The sequence below is a fragment of the Sciurus vulgaris genome (assembly GCF_902686455.1).
Source record: "Sciurus vulgaris genome assembly, chromosome: 10".
Lineage (NCBI taxonomy): Eukaryota > Metazoa > Chordata > Mammalia > Rodentia > Sciuridae > Sciurus > Sciurus vulgaris.
In genome coordinates, this window is record NC_136470.1 from 47974802 (window position 1) to 47990215 (window position 15414).

The 15414-nt window shown below is 34.9% G+C and overlaps 1 protein-coding gene and 1 pseudogene across 8 annotated transcripts in view; both read left to right on the forward strand.

The window, feature by feature from the left end:
- Positions 1 to 15414, forward strand: part of ST3GAL6 (ST3 beta-galactoside alpha-2,3-sialyltransferase 6) — a 55021-nt gene that overhangs the window by 26303 nt on the left and 13304 nt on the right. For all 7 annotated transcript variants that reach the window (XM_079100547.1, XM_079100549.1, XM_079100546.1 and 4 more), the window contains 4 exons: positions 1871 to 1970; positions 4223 to 4300; positions 10538 to 10641; positions 11765 to 11828. In XM_079100547.1, the coding sequence (XP_078956673.1) occupies positions 1882 to 1970; positions 4223 to 4300; positions 10538 to 10641; positions 11765 to 11828 (335 nt within the window). In that variant the 5' untranslated portion in view covers positions 1871 to 1881. The remainder of the gene's footprint in view (positions 1 to 1870; positions 1971 to 4222; positions 4301 to 10537; positions 10642 to 11764; positions 11829 to 15414) is intronic.
- LOC306637787 (PCNA-associated factor-like) lies at positions 4308 to 6136 on the forward strand (annotated as a pseudogene). Its single transcript has one exon. The product of its transcript is annotated as a PCNA-associated factor-like (transcript).

Consider the following 15414-nt stretch of genomic DNA (forward strand, 5'->3'; position numbering starts at 1 on the left):
ACTTTTTTTTTTTTTAATTTTTTTTTTTTTTTTTTTTTTTAATCTAGGCCTTTATACATTGTCTTACCTTAGATGGAAATACGTTTTTGTTTTTTTTTTAATTTGCAGATACTGGCAAGTTGCATCCTTGCTGGATACTTACATAAATGATATTATTCTTAGTAGAAACATAAATGTTAAACTTGAATATTTAAGCACGTTGTTGGTTGATTATTTTGGCTAATGGTAAATTGTCTTCCAAGACAATGTAATTATCCAAATGAGGTAGAGGGTGTGTTCTCACTTGTAAACAAGTGAGGACACTTGGGTTGAAAGAAGCAAACTGGTTTACCTAAGACTCCCTCACGTGGAGTTTGGCTGTGAATCATGTCTTCTGATCTCTAATGTCCACTCTTCACAAGAATCATGTGTACTAAATTAGAAGTATGTGCACACTAAAGTCTGTTCCTTTAATTCATTTGTTTATTTGCTCTCTCCTGACATTGCAATCATTTCTAACTCATGTACAATAGTGGCATGTGGGAGTGGTGGCTGCAAGAGCAAAGGTGACAGCAAGAGAGGAGTCGGAGAATCTCAGCCAGATAATTACTGCAGCTTAGGACTGCTTAGCAAATAACCCCACATCTTCATTAGCTCCACAGGGTCTCCACTCTAAAATGCCAGCACAAATATTATGTTCATTAAGATTGTCTTGCCTCACCAAAAGTTCAAATTATATTTAGTGTATTCCACTTAAGACTGGGGGAGGAGGGTTTAATTTTTTCAGATACTTATTTTTTTCATATTTTTATTGGTGCATTATAACTCTACAAAATGGTGGGATTTGTTATGTATTTGACATGCACACGTTACACTTGAACTTATTTACCTGTGAGAGTGTGGCAACATTACATTATTTGGAAATGTATCCAACCAGACTTGTACTTACTATTCTGCGTTGATGGGACTGAGATGAACAGGTATGGAAGGAGTGAGAGGAGTGACACAATTGTTTAGATGAGCCAGAAACTAGGTAAGGGAGACAGAGAAATAGCATGCCTACTTGAAGTCATGTGCACTGAAATAGAAGATTTATTATGGAACCATATATCAAATCTGTCTTCTACATTTAATCACATATGAAAATGGGAGTTTTTCATTTCCATTTTTGAAGCACACCATTGGAACTAAACAAATGTTTTAGAGACTTTTTAGAAAATATATTTGAAGGTTTTTTTATATTCATGTTCTAGAGAGGGATATGTTCAGATTTTTGTCTGCACATGTACGGTGAATAACAACACCAATTCAATACCAAAAATAAGCAAGAAATTAGGTCAAATGTACCTGTGTAGAAAAATTGGTCATCTAAATGTGCATAAAAATTGAGGGTGTCAGAAATATTTTTCAGTAAGTTTTCCCCTCAGGTTTTTCAAATTTAGAAAATGGACTCATGAAAATCATAAGATATGACATTTAAAAGCCATTTTAAGCACTGAATGAATATCTTAAGGCATAATATTCCTCTATTGAGAGGAAGAAAATGGATATTCAAAGTTTCTGAAAAAAAATTTTGGTATAGACATGTATAAATTTTTGTTCTGAAGGAACTTTTCTTCCTAACCTAACTTAAGAAAGTAGTAGGGAAGGCCCTAGCTTTGAATGCATGGAACTATTTATTGGTCTAAACACATACCATATTGTATTAATTAGTTGATGAGGATAAGTAGAAAAAATTCTCATTCTGCACATTATTTTCAAATTTACAAATCTACAACTTTTTCTTCTGTTCCCTCTCTGAATGTTTATTTGCTGTGACTTTATATTTGAAGCTTTGTGAAAAACTATCTAACAACCGTCCCTTTTCTTTGGATTTTGTCTTGTATTTCAGGTGGGCCAGCCATGAGAGGGTACCTTGTGGCCATATTCCTCAGTGCTGTCTTCCTCTATTATGTACTACATTGTATATTGTGGGGAACAAATGTCTATGGGTAAGTTTCATTTTTGCTATTTCAACACAACTCCCAAACTAGTCTTTCACACAAACTCACTCCTCAAATCATTAGAGGGACCCGTTTTTAAAAATCCTAAGGCATTGTAACATTTTGAATCTTTTCTAGGTTTCCATTATAATCTGAGGTCTTACCATTCCAGTATCTCACAGATTAGGATCTCTAACAATGTAAAAACTTACAAATAACACCATCTTTGGGACATAATATTTGTATTTTTAATAATAGTTCATCTCCTTGAATTAACGGAGTAATTCTTTGTCTCAGTGGCATTTGACTTTTAGGGATTAAAATGCTTACATGAGAGATTACTGATAAAATGTAAACATTACCTTTGTTTAAAAATGTTTGTTGAATGATGATTTTTTTGCTGTGCTGGGGATTGAACCCAGGGCCTTGTGCTTGCAAGGCAAGCACTCTACAACTGAGCTACATCCCCAGCCCTGATTTATGTATTTTTAAAAATAGTTTGACTTGATAATATCAACCCCAAATCTTTGAAGAGGCACAGATCATTTTACTACAGAAAAAATCTCTGTAAATAAGTTTTATCCTATTCCACATTGTCAATCCTTTGGCTAAGACTAAAGTTTTGATGACCTTTAAATCCTAAATAGAGAGCAGTACACAATTAGGTCAAATACATTCCATGCAACTTCCTGTTTTAGACAAAAGGTCAGTATTTTTTACTAGTGTTTCAATAGAAGATCTTAGATCTTAGATTATGTTTCTAGCTTATGCTTTCTATATAAAAATATTGATGGTTCTATCACTAATTTCATCATTGGAAAACAATTACAGTGCTTTTCTTAGAAGGAAGTTAGGCATATGGCTACTGAAAAACAACAACAAAACCCCAATGCCATAGGGCTAGAGAGCTTTGAAGTCTAATTATTATTAAACAGAGAAAACAAAAACCTGTTAAATTGTTACTTTCCTTTAGATCCTATCATTTGTCAAAGGGGAAAGGATAAAATAATAAAAAGGATCAAATACAACACAGTCTTTTGTCATCATAACTTGAGGAATATCCAAACTAAGCAAGCATATTCTTTCAATCACAGAAAGTACCCAGGAGCATTATCTCAAATACACGTGTGTACCATGAACTTGATTCTTTAAAAAATATTTAAGATGGTAATTGTTTTTGCTTTAAAAGGCACCCAAAGTTTATCTTTGCAATATCCTAAAGTAGTTTGTTTTCTGTTTTAATGACCTTTGAAGTCTAATTTTATATTTATATATATATATATATATATATATCACTTTTTCCTTTAAATATAGGCCAGGGTTTATGTCCTGATGTCCCATATTTATGTATGTATCTTCCTTATTTGTTAATCAGGGGGTCCTTGCCATTTGTAGTACTCAACAAAAGATGTTTCCCTGCATAAGGACTTTATGAGCTTCATAGTTCAGAAACCTAGTGGTCCTAACATTGGAGATTTTGTATTTAAAAAATCGAAAATTATGTTTATCCATAAATGGTTTAGTCTATTTCTTTCAGTTTGAATCCTGCTGATTATAGAAGAAAATTATTTTTACAGCATTTCTTCGAATAATTGATAACTGTCAGTTAAGTTTTTATATTAAGCTATTTTCTTCATTCCTGGCTGGTCTGGATCTTGCTATCCTCCACTCCCTTGGTTCATTTTCATTGTTGTTCTCTGTCATGTTTCACAATACCCTTTTAAATTGTGGAGACAAGTACTCCATTCAGGAATCACACAAGGGCCTAACCTGTGCCAAGCATAGAGGAGCATTAGATAAGATTCCAAGTGGTGTGATCTATGGAGTTGCCAGGATCACAAGGCAAAAAGGTCTATTGTGCCTGCTCAGGTTAGGTGTTTTTGTGGTGTTTGCTGTTGGTAGGCGTCCCTAGATGTGACGTGGAAGATGAAAACCACGTGCCCTTGGAGTGAGTTTGGTCTCTGTGGCTTTTGAGTCTAAAAATGGAGCATGGTGTTGGCTTGCACTGTGGGAACCTTAGCCCTTCTCTGAGAGTCTTTTGAATCACTGCTCTTGGAACCACTTCTTGGTCGGTAGTCATCTCAACCTTTTCCCACTCCCTGGCCTTATACTCCTGAATCCTCAAGTGTGTGTGGGACTTGGAGAAGGTCCTGTCATACCTCAGGGCTGCAGGGAGGATTTTGACCCCCTGTCCAGCAGCCTGCCAGTTTGGGCAGGCTTCCAGGTCCTGCTTTCTGATGGATACTATTTTTGTTTTCTAGGGTGCCACCTGTAGAAATGAAGCAAAGAAACAAGATCCGGCCTTGTTTATTACAGCCAGCTTTCGCCCCTCTCTTGAGGTAAAAATAGACAAAAAAAGTGCAAAAAACTGTCACATACAAAATATTCATGTTTGCAATTATTTTCAACACAGGTTTACAATTTTTTTTTTTCATAAATATCTTAGCTGTGTAAGGTGGGCACACCATAGTTAAGAAAGAGCTTGAATATCCTCTCTTTTTCTTTAGGAAGAGCTCTGCATATATTTCAGGAAAAGGCATTGAAGAACTCAATCAGACCAATATTCTTTCCACACAGCTGAGATTAGAGAGGTGTATTTATGTTTCGTTATAAAAATGAGAAGTGTTCTTTAGGTTGTTTTCCCCACCTTGTTCCCAAGCTATTTTTCCCCCTTATTATTTTGTGGTTTCTTCTCCTTTGCTTCTAAGTTAAACTTGAATAGAATTTTTGGTCCTTATTCTGTGAAACACCGTTGGCTGGGAATCTCCTTGTCTCCTCCTGTTTGAATATGGTGTGGACTGAAGCAAACAGTGTCCCAGGCATCTACACAAAAGTGGTGACTTCTTGAGCCCCAAGAAAGGTTTGGTTCCTCCACCTCTGCCACTAATTCCACATTGCTTTCATGAAGGAAAGCTGAAAATAAGTATGTAGAAGCAAATGCAGTTTGTGTACATCCAACTCCCAAGTGGCAAAAAGGAATTGGAGGCATGTGGGCTATCCCCTAAAGATTCTGAAAAGGAGACTCAGATTCCTGAGGAGGCAGGAAGCAGTGGCTTAAGAAAAGCAAAGAGAAAATTATGTCCTTTGCAATCTGACCACACAGATGATGAAAATGAATAGAACTTACTCATCTTTGAATAATATCTCCAGTTCACTCTGGTTTCTAGAGTGTAAATTTGCATAGATATGTTTGTTCAACAAGCTTTGTTGAACAGGCATTTAATTTTAAAAATGAGGCTGAAGTTTATTCAAAAACACGTTATGAAAATGGAGAATTTGTAAAATTACAGTTACTTAGGTTAGTATTCAATTTAATGCAGTATGTTGGTTCTTTAACCTGTTACAAAGCTTCTTGTTCTTGCTAACATTAAATCACTGCATGATGTTCTAATTACTAATGTCCTGTATTTAAGATTTGCTTTTGTCTTTGTACTGATGCCATTTACATTGACATTTGTGCACTGAAATGATGCTATGCTTTCATTCTCTTTATTTGCTTTAAAAAGCAGAGTTAGAGTTCTGCACATGAAAAAAAATTCAGTATTAATTAAATTTAATTTCTGTCTTTTTTCAGAAAGGGGGACAAAGACATCATCTTGAAAAAAAATTAGATGGATATGGAAAAAGTTAAGGAAAATGTAGCCTTAAATTGATAATCAAAGTTTCTAAAACAACAAGAAGACAAAATATAAGCATAGAATCAGGAAAAAAGAGATTCCATAAGCCACATTAGTAGGAAGGAATTTTTCTTGCATATGTTTTTGAGTCAGCATCATAAAATATTACCCTCTGCACCTATACTTTTAGAGTTGGAAATCAATAAAACATGACAGGCAAATCATGCTATGAGCCCAGAGCTGCCTAATGTCCTTAGAGCTTACTACATTTCTCAAGATAACCAGTGGAAAAACTGAAAAAGTTCTAACTGATGTTCTTGTTTCCTAGCACTTTTTGCTTACTGACAAGCTGTCAATTTTCAAAATTAACCTTGTTTTAACAGGCGTGTTTCTGAAATTTGAGATAAAAGAGTACTTATTTTCATAATTAAAAAAAATTTTTCCTGCATTTTACTTTAGTAAACTGTATAGAATGCAAATAATAATCTATGTACAACGTAGATAATGACTTTTTTGTAGTTGTAAGGATTTGTAAAGTGGATTTTTTCTTTTTTTCATCCACAGATTTCTTCTTTGTACCTCAACTTTGATAGATTGCTGGTCAAAAATCTTCTAGATAATAAAAAATAAGTGACATATCTAATCATGTTTTTTTGAGTTACTAAAAAATTATTTATTTTAATGTTTATATAGCTAAATTTGTTACATCTCATTCATGATTCTTGAAATAAAAAAGAGTGGCCTGCAAAAATATATCCTTTAATGAAACTTATATGCTTTATAATATATGAAAATATTTTTTGCAGTTTTAACATTTCTTGACTTAACAATATTTTAAAGAAATCACAGGTATTCATTTGTACTGAGAAATATATGGTGGTTTTTAGGTAAAGAAACAACTTCAATTTTCTCTATTGCCAGTCTTTCCATGTAACATATTTACAATTTCATCAAGGATGATTCATTGTAAATATCACTGAAATGGTGTTCTGGTTTGGATATGCAATTTCAATGGCTTGGGAGGCTGAGAGGTAGGAGGATTGCAAGTTCAAAGCTAGCCTCAGCAACTTAGTGAGTTCCCAAGCAACTTAGTAAGACCCTGTCTCTAAGGGCTGGGAACATGGCTCAGTGTTTCAGCACACCTGGGTTTTTAGATTCAAATAAAAAAAGAAAAAATAAAGTATTTGGACAAGGTTTGCAGGAGGAATTTGGAAAAGTCTGGAGATACAGGATAGGAAAGCCTTACAATGTTGTAAGCAGATTTTAAAATGCGATTCTTGCAGCACTCAGAAAACCAGAATTCCAGTAAGACTGCACTGTAAAAACTGAGCTCATGGGCATTTAGAGTGGAACAAGGATTCTATTGGGAATTTTTTTTTTTTTTTTTTGTATTTTTTTTTCCTTTCTTTTTTTATTTATTATTTTTATTTAGTTTTTAATTTTTTACAGACTGCATTTTGATTCATCGTACACAAATGGGGTACATCATTTCGTTTCTATGGTCATACACAATGCAGATTCATACCATTCGTGTAATCATACATGTACATAGGGCAATGATGTCTGTCTCATTCCACCATTTTTCAAACCCCCCTCCCTCTCATTTCCTTCTACATTTTCTAAAGCTCCCCCATTATTCTCTCATTCCCCACCCCCACCCCACTTATCATCCTCCACTTATCAGGGAAAACATTCGGCCTTTGGTTTTTTGGGCTTGGCTTATTTCACTTAGCATGATATTCTCCAATTCCATCCATTTATTTGCAAATGCCATATATTCTTCTTTATGGCTGAATAGTATTCCATTGTGTATATATACCAGAGTTTCTTTATCCATTCATCTGTTGAAGGGCATCCCAATCAATAAATGGGCCAAGGACATGGACAGACACTTTACAGAAGAAGACACACAGGCAATTAATAAATATATAAAAAAGTGTTCAACATTTCTAGTAATTAGATAAATGCAAATTAAAACAACTCTAAGATTTTGTCTTACTCCAATTAGAATGGCTTTTATCAGGAACACAAACAATAATAGATGTTGGCGTGGATGTGGGGAAAAAGGCACACTTTTACATTGCTGGTGTAGTTGCAAATTGGTGCAGCCACTCGGGAAAGCAGTATGGAGAATCCTCAGAAAGCTTGGAATGGACCCACCTTTTGAGCCAGTTATCCCATTCCTCGGTTTATACCCAAAGGACCTAAAATCAGCAAACTACAGTAACACAGCCACATCAATGTTTATAGCAGCTCTAATCATGTTTAATTGTGTAAACTGGTTATAGACTCTTCAGCATTTTTTTCATTAAGTATCCAGAATTCAGAATTTCTTTTATTGTATTATGTGACTATGTCTTTCCATTACTGGTTCTTAACCTTTGGGGCTACAGATCCTTATCAAATCAGTCAGCTCAGAAAAACTGAAGATATATACAACTCTTTTGCACAAGATTACATACTATGGCTGTTTGTAACCTATCCATGGGCGTGTCCAGGTAGGGCCACTGCAAAACTAAGAGAGTGTGTTTATGCTTTTTTGACTATGACTCATAATAAATACATTTCACTTGAACACATACACACATGTATTTATAATAAGAAAAAAAAACCAATATTTTATCCTTACTATTTCAGATATACTATGTTTTGTTCTGTTCATATTTTTTGAAATATGCTGATCATGACTCACAAAATTGATTTCATGAGCCACATATAGGTGGCAGATAACAAGTTAATATGCTACTCTAGAATCAAGGTACCTTATAACTTTAATTAAAAAATAGATATTTACTTTTCGAGAAAATCCAAAAAGGTGAAATAAAGTATTTATACAAGTACATGGTAAGTCTGTCCTCTATGGGAAAAGTAGATTTGTACTTGTGACGGGAGCAGTATTTTCTGAGCACAGTCCCCTAGAGCATGTCACTTTCTCAGAAATGGAGGAATATTAGTAGCAATCAGGAAGTTGCACACGGAAGCCTAGAGTGTTATAAAGAGGAAACTTTTCTTTAGAATTAGGTTTGCACATGGATTTCAGCTTTGTCATGTGCAGGTTAGTGACCCCAGATGAGTTATTTCATTTTTCATACCTACGGTTTCTTCACCTACATTGACTAATGCACTTTACCTACCTTCCCAGGCTTTTTACCAATAATAGTCATGGAAATATAATGTAATACAATATGTTATAATGTAATATTATATACTGTAATATATATATTTATATGTATAGTATATATCTATAAAATGTACCATATTTTACAATGTATATATAATATATACAATGTGATATATACGAGGTGACAACTATAAGTAGTCATACTGTACATAAATTAATGATCATTTGCATTCTATGTAGTTCACTAAAAGTCAGAAAAAGGGAAAATTTCTAATCAATGTGATATCATACAATGTAACATGTAACTATTTTATAACATGATATACTGAAGTATATGTGACATAATGTCATAATTATTACAGATAAAGCTAATACTTATTGATTCCCTGATATGTCTGAAATATGATGTCAAACAATTATTTTACTTAGAAATAAATGTAAGTCACCTAGTCCAAGGTCCAGCTGGAAACAGACATTGACCAGTAGTCCCCATCACTGTTCTTCTCGCCAACTCCAAGGGATAGAGTCCTTTATTAATGCAGTTAACTAGGGTTCAATTTTCCAAGGAAGACCAGGAAGCTCATGAACCTTCTTTAAAGTTAAATCAGGTGACCTGATTTCCCAAGGCAGATCCTAGGCTTGGGATCAACACTGATATAGAAATGACCTTTGCAGGTTGGCTGGCCCTTGAGGCTGCTGTTTCTATCACAGCTGAATCTGGGACATGCGTGGTATCTGGTGCAGGGAGAGCTAGCTGATCTCACCTACTTTCCTTCTCCTGAATGCAGTGTCATTTCGTAATTCAGTTCTGAAAACATTAAGCTCCTTTGATTTGCCGGAGTTTTATGACTCCTGAGTGACAATGCTAGGATAAAACTGAGGTTGTCTCACTCTTCCTAAGTCTTCTATTTTGTCATGCAGCCCTCTGAAGCCCCTGCATCACTCAGATCTCCACCTGCAGTTTTTATGCTAAGCACAAAACTGATGTAGCATGAGAGATGGTGACAGGTGTGAGACTGTGGTTAGGTTTAGCTAAATTTGTCCTGCAGCATGTAAGTACCATCCAGTCCTTCTACTTGGTGAAAACAGCATTTTAATATGAGTTTTAAGACCTTTTCAAAAATCTCAATTTTTTTTTTTTTTTCCCCTAATTTGTAATAGTCCCAAAGGATTGATTTAGAAGCTGGGGAAGTAACTCAGTGGTAGAGCTCACCTAGCATGCACAAGTCCCTTGGTCCAGTCCCCAGCATGGCAAAAAAAAACTAGTTGAAATTCATTCAATCACTTTTTTAAAACATGCTGAACTCTGTGTCAGGCACTAAAAGTAAGAAAAAATCAGAGGCTAGTCCTAGTTTGGTCAAGCTTTCTCTTTTGTCCAGAGGATTAGAGGTTGGTTACCTTCAGGGCAAAGCAGGCAGTACCCACATTCTTGTTCTTGAGTAAATCTCAATTTAATGACAATAGGGAAGAGTTAAGTTCTAGCTTCATCTACCTTTTAATATGTTTTTATAGCTGAGACAACTTCCTACAAATGGTACTTTTATAACATTTAGGAATGACTTAGCATCAGTTCCTTTATTATTCCCTTTGTTCCTTCCTGGCTATTCTTTGATTGCTTGGTGGTGTTTTTAAATTTCGTTTTCAGTACTTGGAAAGTGTTTCTATTCCAGTGTGTAGTTTCACTGCATATTCCAAACCATGTAATATTTAATATTGACACATAAAAAAATTTAAAAATACAATTTCAATTACTTGCTTCAGTTATTTTCAGTAGTGATCTTAAAAGCCTGCCAATACAGAAGGCATTTGTCATCATCAGTCTTTTTCCTTTCTCGCAGGTCTCCTCAGCTGCACCCCTTTCTGTGTGCGTCTGATTTTAGGAATACTGTTATATACTCTGGTAGCGATCTGTTCGAACTACCCTACGGGACAAAAAAATCAGGTCAGTAGCAGTATTCTGAACCTGCCCTGTTAAATTTGAGTCCTATTTGATGAGAACCACATGTTTCTATAATTCCAAGCTCTCTTTATCTTTTTGCCTCCCAATGATTCCTAAGGGATACGACTGGGGGATGGGAGGAAGGGGATTATATTTTAAAACAGAAACATCCCTTGCTTTTGAGGCAGTACAGAATTAAATAAGAAGGTATATTTTTGTTGTTGAGAAACTGTGTTTTACTTTTGTTCTGCCACAGGGTGACTCCTGAGAGTTCCAAGGTTTACTTTATTCCAATTTAGAATTAGCAGGAGGGGCTGAGGATATAGTTCAGTGGTAGAGGGCTTGCCAGCATGCATGAGTCCCTGGGTTCAATCCCCAGTACCACACTGCCCGCCCCCCTCATAGAAAGAATTAGCAGGATACCCTGGAGATTTACTTCTTTCCTGTCTCCCCATTTCACCTCTTTTACCTTTTTAAAAAAAATTTCATCAGGAATTTGTAGCTTCTGAATCAGTATTTTAATTTAACCAGTGGATATTTTCCTTTTGCTAAATTTAGATGAATTATTCCTTCTCCTAATGACAAAGCACCTTTGCTTCTACTCAGTGAGAACTGATTGGCCTTATAGAGCTTTAAGTTCTAGATTTTTGGGAGACCTTAAAACACAAGAGGTGACAGGCCTATGGTTTTGTGAGTTAGATTTTACCTTTTCAACTGATTTTGCTTGTTTTTGTTCATCTGCTTGTTTTTGGATTTTGTATTTAAAAAATATTTTGCAGAGAATTTGAGAATTGGTTTGAACTTACTCTTGGTTTTAATTTTAATGTCAGTTTCAGAATCATCAGATATTAAATTTTTAATTACTTTTTTATGATTGCTTTCAGATTAAGCATCTTATTTCTTTCTGGGGTTTTGGTGAGGTATGTTTAGAGCATTTGTCATTTCGAATGTGCTTACAGAGTAGTGTGGGGTAATTGTAGTTGTATCATTAATTTTTTCACAGATTAAACCAAATGTGGCCTTACCAATTGGAAATAGGTTTGTGGGGGAGTGAGCAAGATGAATTATTAGTTATCTAAGAAGTCATGATTATCTTTTTGTTGATAATATTCCATTTGTTTTCTAGCGACATATTTTAAACTTGCTCTTTCAAAACTGAAGAGTTGTGATCTCTTCGATGAGTTTGACAAGTGAGTTTATTTCCTTGCTTCTCTTTGACTTTTAGCTTAGCTAATAAGATGGTTCAAAATGTGTACCCAAAGAGATGTCTGTATTTACTCAGGAAAATTCCATAGCATCCATGTATAACTAAAACCTCCTTTTTCCTGCTTTCTACTACCTCAACAGCATTTTTTTTTACTTTTTTTTTTTTCCTTTTTTTTGATAATAGTCATTCTGACTGGGTGAAGTGACCTCTCAGGGTAGTTTTGATTTATATTTCCTTTATGGCTAAAGATGCTGAATAATTTTTCTTGTATTTATTGATCATTTGTATTTCTTTTGAGAAGTATTTATTCAACTCATTTGTCCATTTATCAATTGGACTTGCTTGTTCTTTTGGCCTTAAATTTTTTGAGTTCTTAATATATTCTAGATGTTACTCCTCTGTCAGATAATAACTGACAAATAGTTTATATTTTTGTTCTTACTACACTTGAAGTAAATGAACTGCAAACTCAGTTTAGAAGTTCATGACTTGTTGGCTGAATTTGCAAGAGTTTTAATGATGAGCAGTGTTCATACTAACCCAGGGCATTTTTAACCTACGGTCATCTTTCCTAAGTTGTTTCTACTTAAGAATTAATTCATACTGTTGGTGGGCTGTTTCTCATACCTTCCCATGTGTCCTAACCTACTCCTGAAGGTCCTTTCTGCTTCTCTTGTTAAAAAGGTTGACTATTGGATTTGGAAGCTGTTCTCTTCTTTTTTTTTTTTTTTTTTTTTTTTTTTTTTTTCTTTTTTTTTCCAGAAATATATTTGAAGGAAGCAGACAGAGCTTACTTAGATATGTTTTCTGACTACAGAGGTTTTAGTTTTTAGAAAATTCTGTTGCCAAGATAGCCCCGTGCAAATTGAATTTCCAAAATAGACTTGTTGGCAGGCAGGCTCATTTCACAAAGGTTTAAGCTACAGTTTAGAATTTGGCTGGTGGGCCAATGTGAGAATGTGGGTGGTTTAAAAATGTCAGGTGTCTATTAAAAATGGGAAAATGACAGAATTTCCCTTCTTGCCCAAGAGAACGGATGTGCTATTTGGTGGGTGCAGAAGGCAGATGCAGTAGACTGAGAAGTGAAAGTGAGGTAGAATTTGTAGAGTAGAGCTGGAGGAGCAGTGTTAGATTTTGTTAAGGTCTGTCTTGTTTTTTTTTTTTCTTTTGGGGACCCAGATTATTGAAATGTACATTGATTCATTTCAGTGTGTTATTTCTAATTAATTTTTATGATTATACTTTTTAACACATTAATTGTGCAAATTAATGGATTCACTGTGGTTTTCCAGAGATGCATAATGTTGAGCTTTGATCATGTCTACACTCCTTTCCCTCCCTATGCCCACCATGCTTGTAACTGCTCCTGACCCCTCCCCTAATTCCTAATAGTTCCTCTTCTATGTTCAAGTGATCATTTTTGTTTGTTCTATTTTTCTTTAAGTTTCCACATATCACAGAAAACATGATACTTGTCCTTTTGTGTCTGGCTTATTTCACTTAACATGAAGTCTTCCAGTTCCATTCATGTTGCTGCAAATTACAGAATTTCATTCTTCTTTATGGCTGAATAATACTCCATTGTGTATATATATCATATTTTTTTCATCCAGTCATCTGTTGATAGCACCTAAGCTGATTCCCTATCTCGGCTATTGTGACTAGTGCTGCAATAAATAAGAGAATGGAGGTATCTCTTTTCTGTGCTGACTTCATTTCCTTTGAATGTATATACCTAGCAGTTGAGTAGCTGGATCATATGGTAGTTCTATTTTTAGTTTTTTTAGGAACCTCCATAATGTTTTCCATAGTGGCCCTATTAATTTACATTCCCATCAAGGGTGTGTAAGGTTTCCTCTTACTCTACAATCTCACAAACATTTGTTACTTTTTTTGTTTTTTTGGTAATAGCCATTCTGATGGGGTGAGATAGAATCTAAATGTAGTTTGACCTGCATTTCCTTGATGGCTAAAGATGTTTCATATAGTGGTTTCTATTTCCTCTTTTGTGACGTGTCTTTTCAGATCATTTGCACTTTTGTTAATTGGATTACTTGTTTCTGTTAAGTTTTTTGAGTCCCTTATATATTCTGGATGTTAGTGCCCTGTGAAGAGTAGCAGGCAAAGATTCTCTCCCATTCTATAGATTGTCTCTTCACTCTGCTGATTGTTTCCTTTGCTGTGCAGCTTTTTAATTTGATGTAATCTCATTTGTCAACACTTGTCTTTGTTTTGTGCCTAACTAGGAAATCACTGCTTGTGCCAATACTTAAAAGTATGTCCCCTGTGTTTCAGTAGGTCTTATATTGAGGTCTTTGATGCATTCTGAATTGATTTTTGTTCAGGGTGAGAGACCACGCTCATTTCAGTCTTCTGCATGTGACTATCCAGTTCCCTAAGCACTACTTGCTGAAGTGCTGTCCTCTTCCCACTGTGTGTGTGTGTGTGTGTGTGTGTGTGTGTGTGTATGTGTATGTGTGTGTCTGTGTGTGTGTGACCTTCATTGAGAATTGCTTGACTAAAGATGTCTGGGTTTGTTCCTGGGTCCTCTCTTCTATTCTGGTGGTCTGCTTTTATGCCAAAGCCATGCTGCTTTGTTACAAGGGCTCTGTTGTATGTTTTGAAATTCACCATTGTGATGCCTCCAGCATTGTTCATTTATGCTTTGGCTATATGGGGTCTTCTGTGTTTCCATATGAATTTTAGACTTTTTTCTAGTTCTGTGAAAAATGTCATTGGGGATTGCATTGAATTTGTAGATTGCTTTGGGTAGTATGTCCATTTTGACAATATTTATTCTTCCAGTTGGTGAACATGGAAGGATTTTCCCCCTTTTAATGTGTTCTTCAATTTCTTTCTTCAGTGTTTTGTAATTTTCATTGTAGAGGTCTTTTATATCCTTAATTAGATTTATTCCTAGGTATCTTATTTTTATATGGCTATGGTGAATGTACTCACTTTCCTGATTTATTTCTCAGTGAATTCATTATTGGTGCATAAAAAAGCTACTGACTTTTGTATGTTGATTTTGTATCTTGTTATTTCGTTGAATTTGTTTATCAGTTCTAAAAGTGTTTGATCAAGTCCTTAGGATTTTTCTGTGTATAGAATCATGATCTATAAACAAGGAAACTGAACTTCCTCCTTTCCTCTGTGTATACCTTTTCTTTTTTTTTTTTTTTTTTTTTCTCTTGCCTGAGTGCTCTGGCTAGAATTTCTAAACCATATTTGATAAGAGTGGTGAGAATAATCTTAGGGAAAATGCTCTCAGTTTTCTTCCATTCAGTATGATGTTGACTGTCAGTCTAATTTCTTATTTAAAAACTGTGGTATTCATTTCATTTCAATTTTGATCACATATCAACGGCAACCATATATATATATAAATTTTTTTCTACCTAATATTTTACATAGCTCTCATTTGTAGAGATTTGTTTTGTACAGACCTGTGACATATGTGCTTTAGCTCAATTCTCTAATTTTGTCAACTGAGAAACAGGCAAGGCAAACATGCCCAGTTTATTATAGCAGGTAAATGTCAGCGCTAGTATGTGAACCTAGACGACTCT